At 36.0% G+C, this 16,865-nt stretch overlaps 2 protein-coding genes across 3 annotated transcripts in view; one reads left to right on the forward strand and one right to left on the reverse strand.

Moving 5' to 3' along the window:
• GTF2A1L (general transcription factor IIA subunit 1 like) overlaps positions 1-5,505 on the forward strand; it is a 59,564-nt gene extending 54,059 nt beyond the window's left edge. The window contains exon 8 of one of the 2 annotated variants that reach the window (XM_003262366.3): positions 5,230-5,505. In XM_003262366.3, the coding sequence (XP_003262414.2) occupies positions 5,230-5,337 (108 nt within the window). In that variant the 3' untranslated portion in view covers positions 5,338-5,505. The remainder of the gene's footprint in view (positions 1-5,229) is intronic. The other variant, XM_003262363.3, reaches the window with a different exon arrangement.
• Positions 5,506-12,853: 7,348 nt separating this feature from the next.
• The window catches only part of LHCGR (luteinizing hormone/choriogonadotropin receptor), a 64,137-nt gene continuing 60,125 nt past the window's right edge, over positions 12,854-16,865 (reverse strand). The window contains exon 11 of the mRNA XM_003262367.2: positions 12,854-14,928. Coding sequence (XP_003262415.1) covers positions 13,776-14,928 — 1,153 coding nt within the window. The 3' untranslated portion in view covers positions 12,854-13,775. The remainder of the gene's footprint in view (positions 14,929-16,865) is intronic.

A 16,865-nucleotide genomic window follows, 5' to 3' on the forward strand; every position in this document is an offset into this window, starting at 1 on the left:
AAAAGGGAGTGATGTAGTCAGAAGATAGCCAAAAGAATGTATCTATAAGGTCAAAGTGGGGTGAGGAACACTGTTATAGTGAATCTTTATGAAAGAAAAACTTTCCAGTGCTGGTCACTGGTTGATTGGTTTCAAATAGTATTGAATGTAACCCAACTCAAGTGAATGGAAAGAACTTTGAGTAGTCTTTTTTAGAGCTTTACTTAATTCAGTGTGTTTTATGGGCTCAGCACGCTTTTGCTGCGCCATTCTGCTAACTCACTCAGCTTGTTTTAAAGGCAGGTAGTATCAGTTCCTCTGGCTAAGTATTACAAATGCAGAATCCTGAGTCCCACTCCAGAGTACTGGATAAGAATGTACATTTTAACAAGACTCCAAAATGATTTGTATGGCTGTTAAATTTTGAGAAGCACTGTTTGGTTTCTTTAGTATATTTTATTTGGATTTGATTAACAGATGGAATTTATCTTTAAAATTTAGAGGTTAACAATTGGGGGGAAAACTTTGAAAATATAAACATGTACAGTGGAAAAGGGCTAAATGAAGTCCACTGGTTTACATACTGGGTGAGAATTAGTTAAATGTTATAGATATTTTGTTTCAGAGGCCTTGAGAATGTCTAAAATTAATATAAAGATTTAGATAATTAAGATATTACAGGGAAAAATTAATGGTGAAATGAAACCTTTTACTACAGATGGAGGTGTTCTGTGCTACAAATAGGGCCCTATTTATAGTGGAATGTGAAACCATTTGAATATCCTATATTTTCATTTGACAGTTTAGCAGACTTGCTTATAGCTGACTTTATCCCTTAGATGCTATACAATGATTAATTTCTAGGTGTGTAGCATGGTTTCTTTATATATACAGAGAGACATATGTATATATGTGTATATATATAGTCTCTTTATCTGTATATCTCTCTATATAATAATCTGTATATATGTACATTTCCTTCTTTGAATAGATAGTGCATACACATGGTTAAAAAATCAAAATACTGTGAAAAGGTATACAATGAAAAGTCTGGTTCACATTCCTTCACCATTTGTGCTTTCTATTAGTAGCTCCTTTTCCTGTTTTGAATGCAAATAAGTAGTTATATTAGTTTTCATAGAATTTCTTTATTCAAATGCAAATACAAAAGATAGCACAGATAACACTATATTCTGTACCTTGCTTTTTTTCTTTAAACAATGTATCTCTCAGATCTTCCCATATAAGGAAGCTTTCTTTGTGATGATATTTTAATGGCTGTATAATATCCTATTGTAGGATTACTAAAATTTATTTAACCAATCCTCTCCTGATGGATATTTGTGATTTTTCCGTCTTTTGATTTGAATTACTATGTACATAAGACATTTTCATAATGTGTGCAGATATATCTATTAAATCCCCAGAAATGGGATTCTGGGTCAAAGGGCAAATGTACGTGGTTAGGTATTCCCAAAATGCTCTCTACGAGCATTTTGCCATTGTGAAAGATGAAAAGTGATACTTTGTTGGAATTTTTAGCTTTCCATATGTTAAAGGGCCTTTTGTATTTACATTTTGTGAACTGTTTGTTCATAACCTCTGTCTTTTTTAAAAATTGGATTATTTGGTCTTATATTTAGTGATCTCTAAGAGCTCAATATTATTTTGGAGAAGATGAGCTTTTTGTTATACACAGAAGTACTTTTTACTCAGTTATTTTCATTGCTTTTTCTTTTTAATGTGCAGATTTTGAATCTGTCAATCTTTAATTTTATGTCTTCTGAATTTTGAGCCATGAATAAAAAGTTCTTTCTTACCTCAGAGTTTTAAAGGGAAGCTCATGTTTTCTTCGAGCATTTCATCTTTATCTATATCTATATCTATATCTATATATCATCTATATCTATATCTATATATCTATATATATTCAAGTCTTGATTCATTTGGTGTTTGTCTTGGTGTATAATGTAACATATGGTTTCAACTTTTTTTTTTTTTTCCAGGTGGCTACTCAATCTTCCTAATATTTTTTAAGAAATCTATTTTGTCCCTAATGTTAAGAAATGATTCATCATCTGCTACTGCATTTCTAAATGTATTTGGGTCTACTTATTGATTTTCTGTTTTGTTCTATTGGTTTGTCTGTCCATAGGTCTTTGCTACTCTGATTTAATTATTAAGATTTTTAATATCTGGTAAGGCTAGTAATTCTTTACTAATTTTTTTGCAGAGTTTTCCTGAATATTCTTGTTCGTTTTTCATATTAACTCCAGAATCAACTTGTCTGGTTCAAAATAAAACCCTGTTGGTATTTTCATTGAGATCACATTAAATTAATAAAATTTGTTATTTGAATGATGCTGGGGAGGAATAGATTGCAATTTTAGATGGAGTGTCTAGGGGGGCCTTATTGAGAATGTAATAGGGTAAAGATCAGAAGGAGGTAAGGGAATGAACTGTGAGGATATTAGGGTGTAAGCATTTTAGACAGAAGGAACAAGAAATACAAAAGTCCTGAGGTAGGAGTATGCCTGTCTGTTCAGGGAATAGTGCAGAGCCCAGAGCAGTAAGTGAGGAAAAATGAAGGATCTCGTAGTCCATTTTAAGGACTTCAGTTTTTGGATGGGAAGTCACTGGAGAGTTTTGAGAAGAGAAATGACATCTGATTTATGTTTTTAGCAGACACTCTGGGTATCCTGTTTATAGTAGACTGAAAGTGGGTGTTATCAGGGAACAAGGGTAAAAACAGGAACTAGTTATGAGGCTATTGTATTCATCTGGGCAAGAGATGATGGCTGAGATAAGAGTAACAGTAGTGGAAGTGGTAGAAGTTTTTGGAATATGAATATGTTTTGTAGGTAGAACTAACACTTACTGATGGATCTAGATATGGGATGTAAGTAGCAAGCATAAAGAATACCTCTTAAGATTTTTGACTTGAGCTCTTAGAAGAATAAGTGGTCATTTCCCAGTGAGATGGGGAAGATTGTGAGGTTTGGGGAAGAGCATATAAGTGTCATAGTTTTAAACTTGCTTCAGATATCTACTTGACATTCAGGAGGAGATGCTGAAGCAGTTGAATGAGAATCTGGGATTTAAGGGAGAGGTGTGAGCTAGACATAAATTTTTGGAGTCAACAGCATATAAATGGTGTTTAAAGTCATGAGACTAGGATCACCAAGTGAATATAAGCAAAAATAAGAATCCTGGTATACTTGAACATTGAGAGGTAAGAGATATAAGGAGGATTCAGTAAAGGAAACTAAGGAGTGGCCAGAGAGTGGAAAACCGGGGGGTTTTAGAAGCCAAGTGAGGAGAATATTTCAAAGAGGACAGAGTGTTGAATGCTACAAGTAGGTCATGTATTTCTTCAGTTTATTCCTATTTATCTCTTTGGTTGTGGTATTAATTGGCTTATTCCTCTAGAATGTCTTCTGTTGATTCTATGCATGAAGGCTATGAATTATTTCTGTATATTAATTTTATATCAGTATTCTTAGTAATTTTTCATTGATTATTTTGGATTTTTGAGACATGCAGTCACTGTATTTATAAATCTATTCCTTCTCAATTTTTATATCTCTACTTATTTTTTCTTGTCTAATTGCATTGGCTAGTACCTGTAGAGTGTTTAAGAAGTTGGGTAATAGTGGATATCCTTGTCTGTGTCCTGACTTTAGTGAGAATGCTTTCAGGGTTTTTCCCACTAAGTGTGTCACTGGCTTTTGGGCTGAGATGGGTGTGTGTGTGTATGTGTATGTGTGTGTGTGTGTGTGTGTGTGTGTAATACACAGTCTTTTAATATTTTTTTCTTGAGTTTTAAAAAATCTAAAATGCAATAGTTTTTTATTTTTAAAATTCTTTTTATTAAGTATAAAAAATACTGTGTATCCCCCAAATCAGAATGTATAGCTATGTGCAATATGATCACAGTATGACTTTCATCAGCAATCACATCTCTCAGCCTCTAAATATTTTATTAAATACTTTTTCAACATGGTTAGAGGTGATTATATGATTTGTCAGTAACTCAAGTAATATGATTTTTATATTAATAAATTCCTAACTTTGAACTATTGTTGTATATCTAGAAAAAATATAGTCACTAGATAAAGGTACCACAATGAGTTGTTGGCTTCTGCTGTTCTCCTAATTCTGGTTATATTTTATTACCTGTGCTGAGTTTGGGATTTTTGTTGTCACTGTTGTATTCCCAAGAGATGTTTAAGACATGTGCAAGTGCCTGTGCAAGACAATTTGGGAATAAAACTCAGAAAAAATTTATTAGGACTTTAAAACCCCCCCACAAAAATAGGGGTTTATCCTGCGTGTTTTCTTATGCTTCAGAAAATGCATCTGAATACCAGTCATAGCCTTTGTTCCTGGATTTGACTATTTGTAGTCAACAACTAGGTTTAAATTTTACTCTTGATCTCAGATCATATATTCCTAGGGCTTTTAAATAGTCACTTGCAGTTTACTTAGAGGTAGCAATGATTTTATGGCTTGTTACCTCTTGAAGTAGTAAAATTTCTTATTTTTTAATTTTGTCTGTGTCTAGGCTGATTTATGGAATCTAGAAAACAGCCAGCAGAGTCTAACAGATTATAAGCTGTATATTCTGACCTTGTTCAGTGCTTTATTGCGACTTTCTTCCTCACAATGAAGTATCACTTTTTCACTTCTGATAATATTGGCTGCATCTTCTCTGTTTATTCCTTTGCAGACATACTGGACTCTTTGCTGTTCTTGAACAATCCAGGCATGCCCCTCTTTAGGACTGTTCACTTCTATTCCTTTTATCTGGAATGCTCCTGAGTCAATATCTGCCTGCCTTTATTCCTTACCTTCTTCAAGTTTTTGCTCAAGTGTCACCTCAAATGACAGCTTAATATTCTATATAATTTACTTGTGTATTAGGTTTCTCTCCTTCCCTATTAAAATGTAAACTCTTAAAAGGCAGGGAATTTTTTTTTGGTTTTACATGTACAGGATGTGTGTTTTTATATATAATATATACAGTATAGAAATATATGTATCTTAAACTAATATATTTCCAGTGCCTAAAACAGTGTCCAACACATAGGAACTCAAATGTTTATGGGATGAATAAACTGTCTTGAGGAGGTTTTAGTTTTAAGGCACTCACATTTAGGGGGAGAATAATCCCATTTACTGTAGCAAAGAAATGCAGGTGATCCTTTAACTTGTAAAATTAATTAATGTAAACTACTTTTCTCCCTCCAGATTCATCGAAGCAAGAATAAATGGAAATTCTATTTGAAAGATGGTGTTATGTGTTTTGGAGGGAGAGACTATGTATTTGCGAAAGCCATTGGTGATGCAGAGTGGTAAACCTTGTGAACTCAGTGCATCTATTTTGTGAACATCAGTTGGACTATATTGCATATTGTGAAATTCATTTTTATTTTAAATATAGTCCAGCACAGAGCTGTTCAAATTTTTAGTTCACTGTATGGAATTTAATAAAATTATAATTCAGATGCAGATACAAATACACAATTTTATATGTATTTTGTTTTGTGTCTTAACAGGGTTTTTTAAAACTCTCATTCTGTACCATTACAAAGCATAGATACATCGGGATAATGGAACGTGAAGAAGTATCACATTTCTTTTTTCTTGAAGTAGAATTTAAATCACACTTCAGTTCCCCTTCATGGTAAAGTCAGTATCAGTTATTAGATTGGGATCAGCATTCCTCCCACCTCTCACCAAACCATGTTATAGAACGTCCTTGGGAGTCTTTTAGGTAGTGGGATATTCAAGAAGGCGTCTTTGGGTTTTTTTTTTAAATTTTATTATTATTATACTTTAAGTTTTAGGGTACATGTGCACAATGTGCAGGTTTGTTACATATGTATACATGTGCCATGTTGGTGTGCTGCACCCATTAACTCGTCATTTAGCATTAGGTGTATCTCCTAATGCTATCCCTCCTCCCTCCCCCCACCCCACTTAATTCTGTACTGATCACTGGAAATATGTTGATTGTTTAAGCCCAGATAGTCCCTTGGAGGCAGATGCCTATACTATTATTTGAACATGAAAATCTTTGCTGAGGCTAGGATCCCTGTAGCTAAGGATCAGCCTCTCTGGACTTACCATTTGGCTAGGCCATTCTTCTTTATATTTCTGGGGAATTGTGAGGAAGTGGGTTAGGTTCCTGTTCTACTTCTTGAAATTTCATACCTCTGTATTTTTCCTAACCATGGTGGGGTTTTTTTTTTCTCTCTCCCTACTTTTTCTGTTTTTCGTGCAGTGGAAGACCCCTTTGCAAACGCTTTCCCCTTCAAAGGCAGTACCTCACTCTCTTTTTCTTAACAGGGATCTCCTTCATTGATTTTAGGCTTTCTAAAACAAAAGTCAAGAAGAGATGTTCTTTTCAGGAACTTCTGCTTTGGCAGTCTCATTTGAGATATGGAGGACTGGATAACTGTCTTGAAATCACATCAGATAAACAGCCCTCATTTTCCTGTAGCAATAAAAACCAAAGCCAATTAATATTCCAATAAGTTATTCTATAATACTCTTTTCATTAGTAGATTCACATCTGTCAAAGAAACATTTTCCCCATTACTCTGCTGCTCTTAACAGGTGGGGCACATGTGGTCTGTAAGTCTAGGAGCTCTGTTTTTATCCCTGAATGGTGTTTTTAAGGACAGTAACTGTCACACAAAAAGCAGTGCAGGGATGAGTAAGTTATGGCCTATTAAAGCTCCTTAAGGATTCGATGCCTGGATCTGACTGGTTACAGGGCAAATTCCCCATATCTTTTTGGAAAGCAACCCTATTGGGGAGTTTAATTTTTTTTCCAACACTTTTCTGTCCTACTCAGGAGGCTCAGCTACTGGTATATCTTCTCGAAATCTGGATGGATCTCCTCTGGGCCCTGGGCAACGTGGATGGGGTATCTTCTTCGGCCTAAAGTAGGCAGCTACATGAGGATTCAGTTAGTGCTAGTGAGTGGGCTGATCCCCTAACTGTATTCTCCCACTAGGACCTCTTCATCCTTAGAGTGATTGACCATTTCCTTACTACCAGTGCTATTCCAGATCCTTCTCTGGATCTTGAGAACTCCCAGGAGCTGTGGGTTCTTTTCAAGGGTGTTGCCTTCCATGAAATGTCTGTATTCTCTACATGGAAAGCAAAAAGAGAGCCCTTTGCATCTGTCTCTGAAATGTACCCACTCCAGGGCTGAGGAGTGTACTTTCTTCTTCCTGTTTTCTTTCAGGCCCACCCAGTCATTCTGTATTTTCCCCAGGCAAATTTTATTGCAAATTAAGGGCTGAATTTATTGATAAGGTGTGCACACCTGGGAACTGGGAATTAATGTGTCGGTTCAAGTGCCTGGGGGAGGCAATAATATTTGTTTCTAAAATTCTTTTCCTCTTTTTCACTGTGAACTTTAAAATCTCATTTTACTTTAGTGAGTTTTTAAATGGTATATTACAAATACTGTTATTATATTGGGCCTCTTTATTTGTGTAGTATACTTTATCATTAAAGAATAAGTCATGGTTGTTTCATTTGTTTCTCTGCTTGCCCTCATGCCCCTCATCTTTTAAAAATGCAAAAAATTAATTTAAATGTATGCTTATCACAAAACAACAATAACAATTTTCCTTACATGCTAACATAAACCAATTACATAGTTTCATTGGTGACTACAGAGAGAATTAAGAGATCACTAAATTATTTTGGATCTGTTACGTTTTTAATAGTCTCAGATAATGCTAGGAAAAATCCTAGTTCTTGAGAAGACATCTGAACAGTGACTTTAACATTTTTTGGCCAGAATCTACACTAAGAAATACAATTTAACAACTCAGTATATATTTGCATGTCTACTGACACACATAACACAAATGAAACAAAAGTTTCAGAAAATCATGCTGCCTTTAGCATATGATAGCCTTCCCGACATCATCTATTTGATTCTGTTTTGTTTCATTAAAAAATTGATGGTGTTGACTCACTAAATTGATTTCACTACCTACATTTTTAACCTGTGTAGTAAAGATAGGGTGAGACACTAGTTCATTTTAAAAGAGAAAATTATTCTTTAAGCCCTGTAAGTCAGGAGAGTTTACCTGAGACTTGGCTTTGATATCATACTACTTTTACTTTCAGGAACCTCTTTATTATATCCAAGGTAAACATTTCCTATTGCATTTTTATAACAAAATACTCTAAGTTTCTTAAGTTCTTATAAAGACAGTCTCTTGGCAAATGTCATTTCTAAGGTCTTTTATGGGTAGAGAAATTTCTATGTCAGTATACTTTGAGAATTTCTCAAGTATTTTTGTTAGTATGCTGTAGTTCTTTCTTCCCTCTCTCTCTCCCTCCTTCTTTTCCTCCTCTCGTCTCCTCTCCTCTCGTCTCCTCTCCTCTCCTCTCGTCTCCTCTCCTCTCCTCTCCTCTCCTCCTCCCCTCCTGCCCTCCTCTCCGTTTCTCCTCCCTTCCCTTTCTCCTCCCCTTCTCTTTTTTTGAGACAAGGTCTGGCTCTGTCACCCAGGCTGGAGTGCAGTGGTGCTATCTTGGCTTACTGCAACCTCCACTTCCCAGGCTCAAGAGATCCTCATGCCTCAGCCTCCTAAGCAGTTGGGATTACAGGTATGCACTACCATGCCCGGCTAATTTTTGTATTTTTTGTAGAGACAGGGTTTTGCCATGTTGCCCAGGCCTGTCTTGAACTTGGGAGCTCAAGTGATTTGCCTGCCTTGGCCTCCCAAAGTACCAGGATTACAGGTGTGAGCCACCACGCCTGACCTAAGCTGTAGCTCTTTCTTACATACTTTCTTCTTCTCTCTGTAGACTAAGAAGATCTTGCTGAGTTCCTACAGTTAGTCTCTCAGGGACTGACCAACTGACCTTGTCTGGTACATTTACCTATTTTACTCGATGTGCAGAACACCTCAGTCATGGCTATAATATATGTAAATAATCACCTCTGTAGCTCAGTCTCCATAGAGCAGCAAGAAATCTAATTGACATGCTCAGTTTCAGTCACTTAGGTTGTGTAGGAAAAAGAATAACTTTTAGAGTGAATAGCATCAGTTAATTGTGGTGGGTAAAAAGGGAGGGGATTTAGTGGGAGATTTTATTTTGACTCATATTAGTAGGTTAATATTATCCTGGTTTCCATGTAAATACACACTAAGCCAGGTGAGAATGTTGTGATTTATAACTAGACAGCTAAATTATAAGTAGAAAGCCCTAGGTAATAACTTTTAGGGGGAAAAAGATAAAAATATTGCTCATTTTGAGGAAAACATTATTTCTAATTATAAACACATTTATTGAACTCTGTCACAGAGATTCTTAATTTACATGTGGACTTACTACAATCTGAGGAAACCAAAATCATGCCTTTTACAGCAAATGTTATAAATGGAGGAAAAAATACCATTGCCTTTTAAAATCATTTTGTAAATTTAGATGAGTTATTCCAGATGAATTAACCCCTCTTAGCCATTTTGCAACCTACCAGTGATAATATCAAATGTTGGTTAAAAATATAAAATAGAGATATAAATTTATCAAGTATTGCATTTTTATGATTTAGGTATGAGAGATTATACAGAATAAGGATACACATGTTTTCTGTGAGACCATCTCATATAGGAAATGCTTCTTAAGTAGGACAATTTTATTTTCAGTTATAAAAGTGAATCAGCTAAAAAATTATTAATCATCTCTGATGTGTAAGACTCTAGATATAGTCGGAAACAGAGATGAGTGTATCATTAAAAAAACTCCTATCATAGGTGGATAAGAGGGGTGCTTGTAAAGATAATTAATAATACCCAGCAGTGTAGGGTAAGAGACAAATGAGTGATGCAGAGGACAAATGCTAAAAAAGTCCAAAGAGAGAGACCATTGTGGGTTATACATTATTTATGCCTTACTTTATTTTGGATAAAGGAAGAGTCTTGACTATAGTAGATTAAGGAGAAAATAAAGAGAGTTTAATTTTTAAAAAATAAAAAAGTCTGGGCACGGTGGCTCATGCCTGTAATCTCAGCACTTTGGGAAGCCAAGGTAGGAGGATTTCTTGAAGACTAGAGTTCAAGACAAGCCTGGGCAACATGGCTAAACCCCATCTCTACAAGAAAAAAAAAAAAGCCAGGCATGGTGGTGCACGCCTGTAGTTCCAGCTACTTGGGAGGCTAAGGAGGGAGGATCACTTGAGCCTAGGAGGTAGAGGCTGCAGTGAGCCTTAATCGCACCACTGCACTCCAGCCTGGCTTACACAGTGAGACTCTGGTTGTTTTTTTTTTTGTTGTTGTTGTTTTTGTTTTTTTTAAGAAAAAAGATACAAAAGATGAACCTATGGCTTGTTTTAGGGCCTTAAAGGATGCAGGGAAGGACAGGTAAGGGGTAAGGTATTCAGACAGTAAGAATGGCATGGGCTCCAGCATGGATATTCATAGGGCATGGCTAGGGAAAAGTGATTAGAACAGTTTGTTTCATGTAGAAAATCAGCAGGAAATAAAGTTAGTAGATTTAAAGTAGATCAGTAGAAATAAAGTTAGAGCTCTCTGAATGTTAGGCTAAGCTCTAAAATTTAAATTTATAGGTCTGATGAATTGCTCAGGATTTTTTTGCCGGTATATAATAAGGTGAAATCGGATTTTATGATGATTAATCAGTGGTAGTAGGTATGAGCATATGGACATGGGAAAGATTGGATAGGAATAAAAATTAGGGAGATACTCCAGGAGTAAGGGGAAAATGATCTGAGATGTGGGTGTGGCAATAGGAATACAATTTTTTTTTTCAGTTTACATTTACATGGGAAGTTTTTTTTTTCCTTTGTTGAGACAGGGTCTCACTTCGTTGCCCAGGCTAGAGTACAGTGATATGATCGCAGCTCACTGCAACCTCGAATTCCTGGGCTTATGTGATTCTCCTGCCTCAGCCTCCTGAGTAGCTGGTACTACAGGCATGTTGCCACCACATCTGGCTAATTTTTTAATTTTAATTTTTGTAGAGATGGGGTCTCCCTATGTTGTCCAGGCTGATCTTGAACTTTTGGCCTCAGGTGATCCTCCTGCCTTGTCCTCTCAAAGTGCTGGGATTACAGGCATGAGCCACCATGCCTGGCCCTGGAATATAAACTGGTGTAGAAGACAATTCAAAAGAATAACCGGTAAATCTTAGCAACTGAAGAATATGGGAATGAGAATGAGGGAGGCAATAAACTGTAACTCCATGTGTTAAAACTTATAATGTAGAAAATAAACATCAGTTTTTGTGCAAAGGTCATGAAAGTTATTGTCAGAGTATGTGTACAAGTAGCTTGGTCTCAAACTGCATTTGAGTGTGTAATTTAAAGTTTCTCCACAAGAATAGATTTTATTTCCCTTTTTTTCCTTTGTGCTTTTTTTTGCTTACTTAGCTGTTTTGGTTCTGGGATTTATATATGAAACAGAAAGTTTGTGTTAGGTATACAGCAACATGACTAATTAGTATTCTGTTATATTACTGAGACAAATTTTAGAACACTAGCTTATGAGAGAGGCCTGCATCTGAATAAAGACAAGTAACTTGTTATGCAGCAGAAAAATCAGAAATGTGAAAAACACAGTACAGAGAAGAGATTTTATAAAATTTATAATGTTATGATCTCTCTGAATCACTTTGCACAGTGGCATAAGGATTGAAAACAGATTGGATGTGTAGAGTGTCTAGTTATGTCTATACATTTATATAATAAAATCTCAAAGCTAAAAATGGGAAATAACACAGATATTCATTAATAGAAGAATAGAAACAATGTTCTATTCATACAATGTAATACTAATCAGCAATATTCAAGCAATAACATGGATAAGTAGCAAACACATTGGGTTGAGTCAAAGAAGTCTTATACAAAAGAGTATATACTATATGATTGTGTTTATATGAAGTTCTAGAACAGACAAACTAATTGGTAGGAGAAAAATAAGAAACCATCCTTCCCTCTGGGGCCGGGGGTCAGGAATTAACTGGCAAGGGGCATGAGGGAACTTTCTGAGGGTGATGATATTATATTACTATGCCTTGATAGAAGTTTGGGTCAGAAGTTTGGGTCACATGGTGTATGCATTTCTCAAAACTCATTAAATGGTATGCTTAAGATTTGTCCATTTCATTATATGTAAATTTTATCTAGAAACGTAAATATCTTGGTTAGTAATAAGAGTGCTAAAATGTTTAGGGCTAATTACTGATGTCTACAAATTACTCCGAAATGCATCAAAAATAAGATGAATTGATAAATAATAGATAATTATATACATATGTAATGAATCTAATATGGTAAAATATTATTGAACCTAAGTGATGTGGTATGGGTGTTCACTGTACAATTCTTTCAATTTTTCTGCACATTTGAAAACATAATAAAATGTTGGGAAACATTTAAGGAACTTTGAATGCATATTAAACCCTTAGCTGACTGTTTTACCAATATGGGAGTCAGTAAAATACAGTGATTAGAGGCTGGGGTCCTGAATCAGAGCTTTGAGTTTAAATTCTATTAGTTGGATCTTTTATTTGTTTTGAGAACTTGGACAAATTGTAGGTTTTGCTCTCTTATAAAATGTGAATAATATCTACATCATAGAGTTTTATGAAGATTAAATGGGTTACATTATATAACGTTTTTCAAGATGTTTGGTATAGAACTAGCTTTCAATAAGAGTTACTTTAAAAAAGTCAAAGGAGCATACAAAAAACACTGTAGTTAAAATCATAGTTTTGTTGTCCTATAAGAGACAATTCTAATAAGTAAAAATATCTTCCAGCAAATATTGAATGTATTTTCCTATACTCTCCAAAGGATAGAAATGATGAAACTTAATTATTTTTAAATATTTAAACATTTTATTTCATTCAAATAAAAATATAAGCTCTAGAAAAAATTGTTTTCATTATATGTTTCATAACTTCAGAGTAATTCTAATTCAGCACATTTGTAGTGTACCATTGCCAAGATCTTGAGGTAGGAAGCAGGAAAAGAAAATGCACTGAGACAGGGTTCCTACTCACGAGGAGTTTACAGTCTACGGCTTAATGTTTCACTAAGCAAATAGGCTGAAATGTGCTTTTAGATGTTTACCTTAAATTATAAATAAGTAGAATCCAGATAGGGGATAGATAAGAGTCTCTATAATAGAACAGATAGAACTTTCTGTGGTGATGAAAATATTCTGTGTCTGTGCTGTCCAGTATGGTAAGCACTAGTCACATGTAGCTATTGAGAACTTGAAACGTGGCTAGTGCAACTGAGAAACTACATTTTTCATTTTATTTAATTTTAATTTAGCCACATGTGGCTAGTGGCTACCGGATTGGACAGTGCATCTCTAGAGTGTGTTTTTGAAACTACCTGAGGAAAAAGACCAGTTATTTTACATTTCTGATCTGTTATGAACTAATATTTTTATAGAATGCAATACAAATTACGAAAATGAAAAAAAGATATGCAAAATACCTCCTCAGTTTTTTAAAAGATTCATCAAACAAAATTACTGTGTCAAAATTTCTATAAAAATTTCTGAACACTCTCAACTTTGGTATTTATGCCATGTATCAATGACAAATAGTTTTTAGTATGGCAGTGGTCATAGATTACACTTTCTACTAGGTAGAGGTCGCTTGCCCAATGTACCTAAAAATAAATAATTTCCTAAATCCAACCCTTTATGTTAAAATTACTGGTACAGGTAATTTTTTTTTACAGGTTTAAGAACAATTCAATAATGCAGTTACTGATGTAACAGTTAACACTCTGTGTAGCAAGTCTTGTCTAGGAGAGCTGTACCTTGACAGTGCAATGTGGACAACTTCAAGGTGGACTGAGAGGGCTTATTTGATCCAGTGAAGCCATTTTTACAGTTGGAGGTATAAGCTGAAAAATCTTTCCTTCTATAAAGTTCAGCCCGACGTTTACAGCAGCCAAATTTGCTCAGCAACAGAAAGAAATCTCTTTGGAATGTCTTAGTGAATATTGCATACAGAAATGGATTGGCACAAGAATTGATGGGATAAAAAAGAACCAGCAAAACTTTAGAGTTGGTTACTGTGATAAGAGGCACTTTGAAGGCAGCTGAGATGGCAAAAAAAGAGATAGGTGCCATGCAGGTGAAATCGGTGAAGATGAGGATTGCCATTTTCTTAGCAATCTTCGTATCTTTGTTGGTAGCCATTAATTCTGGGTTTCGAACTGCAAAATAAATTTTAATGTAGCAAGCACAAATTATGAAGAAGGCCACCACATTGAGAATCAGGATGGTTAGTATATAGACTTGTGAGAGAGTGGTTTCCACATCCATGGGGAAGCAAATACTGACCTTCATGTAATTGCTGACACCGACAAGGGGCAACATAGCAATTAGAGAAGAAAAGAGCCATCCTCCAAGCATAATAAGAATGGCATGTCTTAATCGCAGCTTTTGGTCCAGGTGAATAGCATAGGTGATGGTGTGCCATCTTTCTAGAGTGATGACGGTGAGGGTGTAGACAGACAGTTCACTTGCGAATACAGTGAAAAAGCCAGCAGTGCTGCACCCACTCCCTGTCTGCCAGTCTATGGCATGGTTATAGTACTGGCCCTTGGTTTGGGAATCAACTGAGGCTATGAGCAGCAGATAGAGCCCCATGCAAAAGTCTGCAAAGGAGAGATTGCACATGAGAAAACGAGGCACTGTTAGTTTGTAACGACTTGTCAGGAGAACAAAAAGAACAGTCATGTTTCCCATGATGGCTAGAATATTAATCAGCCAGATCAGGACCCTAAGGAAGTCATAGCCCATAATATCTTCACAGGGATTAAAAGCATCTGGTTCAGGAGCACATCGGGGTGTCTTGGGTAAGCAGAAACCATATTCATAGTCCCAGCCACTCAGTTCACTCTCAGCAGGCATGGCAGAAGAACTGTAAGAAGAATTATTGGCTTGAGGTAAGAGATTTTCCCTGAGTATTAAAAAATTCAATAATTATGTTTCTTTAAAGCCAAAGAAACAAAAGGAATCAAAGCCATAATAGCCTCAGCCTTACATTTATTTGTTAAATTATTTGAGAACTCTGATTTGATGTAGGAGTACCTTAAGAAGGGAATGAAAAGCCATTTAGACTATATATACATATATATATATACACACACATATATATACAGATATACACATATATGTACATATATACACATATATACATATATACACATATATGTACATATATACACATATATGCATATATACACATATATACTATATATGCATGCATATGTATATATATATATATATATAAAACGTTGATACAAAAACTTAATGAAGCTGTTTACAAAGGATGACTTTCTTTGGAAAACAAGTTTAGAAAGACAATCTATGCTTGGTAAATCTAAAATAATCCTTTCTTGGCATTTTCTTAGCTATTTATCTCTCATTTAGTTGCCAACCAAACTGCTACCAAGCTGTTTGTATGTAGTAGGACACAAATGGAATTGGAAGGCTCATGTTGTTGAAAGTCATTAGCTACTGGTGGACTTGTTTGCACTTAAGTCCCTAGCTAATCAAATAGTCCAATCGAGAAATAGAAACCAAGGATAGATTATTAGAAATTCAGGAGCAGAGGAAGAATATAGTTGTGGACAATAGGAAGAGATGGTGAAAACATTGTTCTTTAGGGGTATGTGTCAAAGACAGAGGGAGGCTTAAGAGGTACTTTGTCCCTAGTGAAAGAACAGTCCTTCCTTTGCCACTCCCTTCCAACCCCGCTGATACTTCCTGAGTTTGGGGTCTTTTCCTCTCTCTCTCTTTTATGTTTTTGAGACGGAGTCTCGCTCTGTCACCAGGCTGGAGTGCAGTGGCACAGTCTTGGCTCACCGCAAACTCTGCCTCCCAGGTTCAAACGATTCCCCTGCCTCAGCCTCCCGAGTAGCTGGGACTACAGGCGCATGCCACCACACCCAGCTAATTTTTTGCATTTTTAGTAGAAACGGGATTTCACCATGTTGGCCAGGATGGTCTCCATCTCCTAACCTCGTGATCTGCCCGCCTCGGCCTCCAAAGTGCTGGCATTACAGGCATGAGCCACCGCACCCGGCCCAGGTTTTTGTCTTCTCTTATGGAGCAATTAGTTTTCTTCCCGATATCCTTTCTCCAATTTTAGCCCTCTCCCTAGTCCATTCTGTATGTTCCTTCTAGAATGGCCTTTCCCAAATACAAAGTTACTAATTTCACTTACCGAACTCAAACCTGCCCCAGGCTCTCCTTGGCTATGAGATAAAATCCAAACTCATTGTGATGACTTCCAAGGCCTTCCTTGGTCTGGGTTCTGCCTATCTCTCCAACCTCATCTCTAAGAAGCAGTAGTGCTGCAGAATTCAGAGAATGGGCTCTGGAGCAAGACTGCTGGGATCCATTCCTAGCACGGCTCTTACAGGCTGTGTAATCCCAGGAGACTTAATTAATATCTGTGTGCCTCAAGTTCTTTATTTGCCAAGTAGGGATAATAATTATACCTTCTATGTTAGAGTTGTGCTAAGAGTTGAATGCATTCATACACGTAGAATGTTTAGAATAATTCTTCTAGCAATCAATATTAGGGATTCTTAAAATTAGCTCTTGCAGATCACTTGGGCAACCTTCCCTTTGGTCACGTAAAATGACTTGTAGCTCTCTGAATAAGTTCTACTGTTTCACTCCTCTGTCTTTGTACATACTTCCGCCTAGAATTTTCTTCCTTTCCTCATCTCTCTGGTGAATTCCTCCTCATCTGTAAAGATAAGCTCTTCTATGAAGGCTTTCTTGATTATACTACCCAAGTATTATTTATCCCCCTGCCAGAGCTGCACTTAGTACAATTGCAATTAT

This window comes from Nomascus leucogenys, chromosome 14 (genome assembly GCF_006542625.1).
Source record: "Nomascus leucogenys isolate Asia chromosome 14, Asia_NLE_v1, whole genome shotgun sequence".
In the NCBI taxonomy this organism is placed as follows: Eukaryota; Metazoa; Chordata; class Mammalia; order Primates; family Hylobatidae; genus Nomascus; species Nomascus leucogenys.